We start from the raw sequence: 5,869 nt of genomic DNA, 5'->3' as shown, positions 1-5,869 counted from the left end.
TGTAATTTCATACAAACTAATATACATATTCTTTAACTAGCAATGCTTTGTTTAAATACTGAAGAGCAGCAAGCACCCAAAGACTCTGGGCCCTTCTTTATAAATCTAAAATTATTAATTTATATCTAAAGTGGGAGCATTGTGTACATATGAATTGATGTGCTCATGGGGGCACAGCCTTTTAGTAAAGCCTCTGATTCTCACAGTTGCATAATACTATGTAGTTTTTTAAAAGTTTAATTATTTGTGTGTAATCCGTTTAGTTTTTTGGTGAATTTGTGTTATTTTATTTATATTATATAATTGCATAGTAGTTTTCTAAACAAACACTAAATGAAAGTAAAACATGGCTGTGTTAATGCAGTGTTACAATGCCTGCTTGTTCATTACTCAGTAGGACTTAGTTTGTGTTTTTCCCATCAAATGTTGTTTTGTATTTTGTTCAGGCTTAAACAGGATGATGCAACATTTAGGTGCAAATATACAGAATAATAAACCAAAGCTTGAAGCTAAAATGGCAAATATCTCCACAGCTACAGTAAATTTTCCAGGAGAACTGACATAAGCTGGGATAAATGTGATCCACACAGCACAGAATATGAGCATACTGAATGTGATGAATTTAGCCTCATTGAAGTTATCAGGCAGCGTCCGAGCCAGAAAAGCCAAAATGAAGCACAAGAGAGCCAGCAGACCAATATAACCCAAAACAGCCCAGAAACCTACAATAGAACCTAGACTACACTCAAGAATGATCTTCTCTTTATAATATTTCATATTTTTATAGGGAAAAGGAGGCGATATTGTAAGCCAAAGCACACAGATAAGAACCTGTATAAGTGTAAAGGCAAGAACACTGAGTCTCTGTTGTACAGGCCCAAACCATTTCATGACATTACTTCCTGGAAGTGTGGCCTTAAAGGCCATTAACACAACTAATGTTTTACCCAGAACACAAGAGATACAGAGGACAAAAGTGATCCCAAACGCTGTGTGACGTAACATACAGGACCACTCAGTGGGGCGACCAATGAAAGTAAGTGAACAGAGAAAACACAGAGTCAATGAGAAGAGCAGCAGGAAGCTCAACTCTGAGTTGTTGGCTTTTACTATGGGGGTGTCCTTCTTACTGTAAAACAGGACTGTGACCAGAACAGTTATTCCTACTCCAAACAGTGAGAAAAAGACTAGCACTATACCCATAACTTCTGTGAATGACAGAAACTCTACAGTCTTTAACACACATTTATTTTTCTCAGCATTAGACCAGAATTCCCCTGGACACTGCATGCAGTTATTTGAATCTGTAAGAAAAAGATTGTGATCACTGTGATTAGAGAAATTCTATTTCAACACTTTTGATAAGAAACTGCATCATGGACTGCAAAAGGAAAACAGCAAACAACTAAATGTTTTTTTTTCCTTTGAATCTTTGATTTGGGCTGAAGTTTACCTGTCTCATTACTGATTTCACCATCTGCACATGGAATACAGTCATAACAGCAGACAGGTCTTCCTCTCTGTCCAGCCTTCCTAGTGCCTGTAGAGCAACTCTCACTGCACACAGACCTAGGCTTCTACGGTACATGGAAACACGTAACGCCAGTACTTTTTGTTATTTATCTCTATTGAATGAAAATATGCATGCCAATAATATTAAGTAATCCTAATACTGTTTAATTTCCAGATTATTGACTCAGATTTAATTTAAAATCACTGTAATAATGTGTCTAGTATACAAGTGCATTTTACATTTTTCACTGTACTTTTTATTTATTTATTTCTCTTTATTTATTTTTACCTGCAGCTGTCCTCCAGCCCAGATGATGTTTTCAGTGTTAAGCACAAAGCGCTGGTCAGGGGGCAGTGAGGCATCATAGTAACCCACTGCTTTAAACTGGAATGATCCATCAGAGTCCTGCTGCCAGTTCACAACTTCATACTGGGCTACTGCAGCACCAGTGCTGTCAAACCACACACGATCTCCAAACTTTACAGTGAAATTGACATTTTTTATAGACTCAACAACCTAGTGAAAAGACATATTTTGAGCACTATTCTTACAACATAAAACATAATACAACTGAAATGGGAATGCATTTTTTTCCACACATTCTCTTTTTGTTTACCTGATGTGGTTTTATTGTCAGGGCTTTTGCACAAATGTATTGTTCCTTGCATTTCAGTAGACTGTGTAGAGCATAAGCCACAGCATACACTGCTTTGTAGACATTACTTGAATATCTATGTTCAGGCACATCTTCATTGTAATTTCTCAGCACCAGCAGATCTTGATATCTGCTGCAATTTAATTCATCTTGAAAATAATTCACATCATTTTGTGAGCATGGAAAAGCTGTGTCCCAAAATGATTTAATAACATAATCTGAAAACCCTTCTATATTGATTTTCCTCAATGCAATGCCCAGTGACCCTCTCATCACATGAAAGCTGTTTGGAGTAATGTAATTCTTCGACGTTATCCATCCCTCCACCCCAATAATTTGTAAGCCTGTAATGTTCTGAATACTTAGTTGCTCGATAAGTAATCCCATCTCAAGAAATGAGACAAATGCAACAATTACTTTTGCAGTGCCTTTTTTCATTGTGTTTACAACTTTTTGCAGTTTTTCAGGCTCTGTTCTGTAGAATTTTATAGAGTACTCTATACAAATCCCTTCTTTTTTGGCCGTATTTAGAAATATGGCCATTCCATTGTTTCCATAGTCATTGTCACTGTTCACAGCTCCAACCCAAGTCCAGCCAAAGTGCTTAACTATAAGTGCAAGTACTCTGCCTTGGTGATAATCACTAGCAATTGTCCTGAAGAATGATGGATAATCTTTTCTATTACTGAGACATTCACATGAAGCTGAGTGACTTATCTGAAAAAGAAGTGACAGGAAATTGTAAAACAGTCATCAGTTTGGTTTGCTTTAATTTTGGCAAAATTTGACTACTATTGCCTCATACCACTGGGATTTTAAAAGGTCCTGTGGTTCTGGACAGTATCACTGTGGCAGAAGACTCTGTTTCTCCTATGATAGCATGTATATGAGTATGCCCATTGCATTTGTCTCCTGCTGCAAACTCTTCATCATTTAGTAATGCCATAGTGGCACTCATAGAAGACAGTCTTGAACCACAGGTATCATAGATTCTATAGCCAATAGAAACATTTGGGAGCAAGGTTTTATTTCTGTTGATTTCCTCAATTGCAAAAATCATGATTTGAGCCAACCGAAAATCTCTCAGTGTCACACTGTAAAAATAATATACCAGTAGGGTAAAAACATTAGCTTGTAATAAATACATAGTCTTCTCTAACATTTTTTAAATAGTTTTCAAAGTAACAAACCTGGAGCATGATAGACGCTGGGGTTTTTGAATAAACTCAAATGAAGGTAATATTTCTTTACCATGGACTGCAAAAATCGCACCGATAGTTATGTCTCCATTCTTTGAAAATAGCGGGTATTTAGGGTCTCCAATCATTTGGCACACAGTATTTTCTGCCTGTGTATTAAGGTGATGGAACAGCAGGAGTGTGTATAGAAAAAAAATCATCCCAAAGATTGAGCTCACAGCAGGTGCAAAATGCAATAGACCCTGATTCTGTAATGGTTGTACTTTTATAGACAGTGAAAATAGTTAAACAGTGCGTACGCAATGATGTCATGGAGCAGAACATGAGCCATGTCAATCAGGGGTGGAATAAATAATTATATTTTTTCAGAAAGGAAAAGAAACGTTCAAACATAATACAACACAATTAACTTTAATAGAGACTGCTAATTAAAGGGGTCCTATTTTGCCTATTTTCCAAAGTCTATTATGTTTTGATGTGCTAAACAATAGATGCTCATGTTTCGATTTAAAAAAAAAAAGCTTATATATTACATATTTCACCTTTAAACCAGTCATCCTCAATTGGCAGACACGGTCTGGATCCATACCTTTGCTTCGTTCCATCCGGACCACGGGATATAGCCTATTAACCCATTTAAAACTTCTGACTATTTTGGTTGTTTAAATTGTGCCGCGCGTCTACACAACAGAGAATCACGTACATCACACGCGCTCCCAGGAACATTTGTGTAATTTATATTTTGCCGCTATATCCTCTTATATCTTTTATCTAGCGCCAAACGCTCTTCATTTTAACCCTTTCCGCTCCGCGCGCGCTGCTTAGCTGAGTAGCAGACACGTGCTTATTTTAACAACACTAGTGCAGACTCACAGAGCAAGTAAATGGACACACAACAGTAAACAAAATGCAGCAAATATTAAAGCATTTGTATCCGTCAGTCTGTTTACTGTTTGCCTCATGTCTCCAACCTTTCAACCAGATTTGTGATATTTTATTAACCATAAAGTTTTTATCTACATTATTGATCAGAATGTAAACATTTGTGACCCTGTGAAAACATCTCGGTTACGACTGCATGGATTAAAGTTCTCCGTCGCTACGACGGATTTCTGTTAATTGCAGCGAGTCTACGACGAATTCCCATCAATTGCAGAGTTCCAGCCTGTCCTTAATGTCTTAAATTCACTTTTCATAATGTTGTTAACCCTTTGACGCGTACGATCACACCGGTGTGATTAGAACGTCTCGGTTACGTTTGTAACCTCGGTTCCCTGATGGAGGGAACGAGACGTTGTGTCGAACCGACAGATGGGGTTCGTCCCTGAGAACCAATCGCTTCCGACTACTTAGAAAAGGCCAATGAAAATTGGCAAATGAAATTTGCATGCCGGACTCCACCCCGGAAATCCGGGTATAAAAGGGAGACGGCGTGCATCATTCATTCACCTTAGTTCTGAGGAGCCTGAGACCTCTCACGACTGCTGCAGAGGACAGCACGTGTTGTGGCAAGAGGACACAACGTCTCGTTCCCTCCATCAGGAAACCGAGGTTACAAACGTAACCGAGACGTTCCCTTTCCGTCGGTCTCTCGACGTTGTGTCGAACCGACAGATGGGGTTCCAATGGAAAACGCCATAACACTGTGCCCTGTCACAATCTCAACGAAGCGACAGTGACTGGCCTGGGCGTGTCAGCCGTGAGCGCTACCGCGAAATTGTAACCTACCAGTGGGTAGGTAGGGGGTCCCAGAGCTTTCTTGAAAGGTGGGAACGCCCCTACCTTCAGCCTCACAGGCAGCGGCCTTGTTTCTCTAACAGCGAGAAGCCGCCTGGAACTGTAAGGCCACTGGGTAAGCGCTACTTCCTCAAGTGGGGGATGCGCTACAGAGACCACATCCTACCGCAGGGAGGAGTCTAGTGGAGATACCTACATGGTCTCACCGATGGGGCAGAACTCATGGGAAGAAAGAGCGGTTGAAGAGAAAACCGCGAGGTGGAGGTCCACCTGGGGAGGTCATGGGTTACCAAGGTGGGAACCAGCATGAAGATACATCAGACGGAACCGCTCTACTGGGGGGTTGCAACGTCTGGTAGCACTAGGTCCGGTTTGAGCTATGTTGCGAATAACTCCGGAGATACCCGGCCTAAGGGGCAGGGCTGCTCTGCCCAGCCCGCCTCAGAGGGTGCTTGCTTAGTGATGGATGGAGTGCCTGTTCTTCGCCCAGTGGGGAAAGAAGGGAGGCTGAATCGGTATACTGACCCACTCGAGAGAGGGGGAAAAGAACCGAAAAGGCGTACACCCTACCAGTTGCCGGTCCTACATGTGGCCATGCAGGACGCGGGTTAGTGATGGATGGAGTGCCTGTTCTTTGCCCAGTGGGGAAAGAAGGGAGGCTGATTCGGTATACTGACCCACTCGAGAGAGGGGGAAAAGAACCGAAAAGGCGTGCACCCTACCAGTTGCCGGTCCTACATGTGGCCATGCAGGACGCGGGCTGAC

At 41.0% G+C, this 5,869-nt stretch overlaps 1 protein-coding gene across 1 annotated transcript; it reads right to left on the bottom strand.

The window, feature by feature from the left end:
* Nucleotides 1–390: 390 nt before the first annotated feature.
* Nucleotides 391–3,567, bottom strand: LOC130562918 (extracellular calcium-sensing receptor-like). Its single transcript, XM_057348255.1, has 6 exons — nt 3,359–3,567; nt 2,974–3,262; nt 2,130–2,885; nt 1,802–2,029; nt 1,454–1,577; nt 391–1,304 (listed from the first exon to the last, which is right to left on the bottom strand). Exons 1-6 carry the CDS (start codon nt 3,565–3,567, stop codon nt 391–393), a joined length of 2,520 nt encoding a protein of 839 aa, XP_057204238.1.
* Nucleotides 3,568–5,869: the final 2,302 nt, after the last annotated feature.

The sequence above is a fragment of the Triplophysa rosa genome, linkage group LG12 (assembly GCF_024868665.1).
Source record: "Triplophysa rosa linkage group LG12, Trosa_1v2, whole genome shotgun sequence".
Lineage (NCBI taxonomy): Eukaryota > Metazoa > Chordata > Actinopteri > Cypriniformes > Nemacheilidae > Triplophysa > Triplophysa rosa.
Note: the sequence above shows the minus strand (reverse complement) of the source record. Positions and strands in the feature narration are given on the sequence as shown.

What these genes read in the sequence shown, in the direction of transcription:
- LOC130562918 (XM_057348255.1), bottom strand. Translation starts at nt 3,567, where the DNA reads ATGATTTTTTTTCTATACACACTCCTGCTGTTCCATCACCTTAATACA. An exon ending in GACCTTTTAAAATCCCAGTG is followed by an intron (nt 2,886 to 2,973) that starts GTATGAGGCAAT and finishes CTTCTTTTTCAG; the next exon opens with ATAAGTCACTCAGCTTCATG. An exon ending in GGGCTGGAGGACAGCTGCAG is followed by an intron (nt 1,578 to 1,801) that starts GTAAAAATAAAT and finishes CATGTACCGTAG; the next exon opens with AAGCCTAGGTCTGTGTGCAG.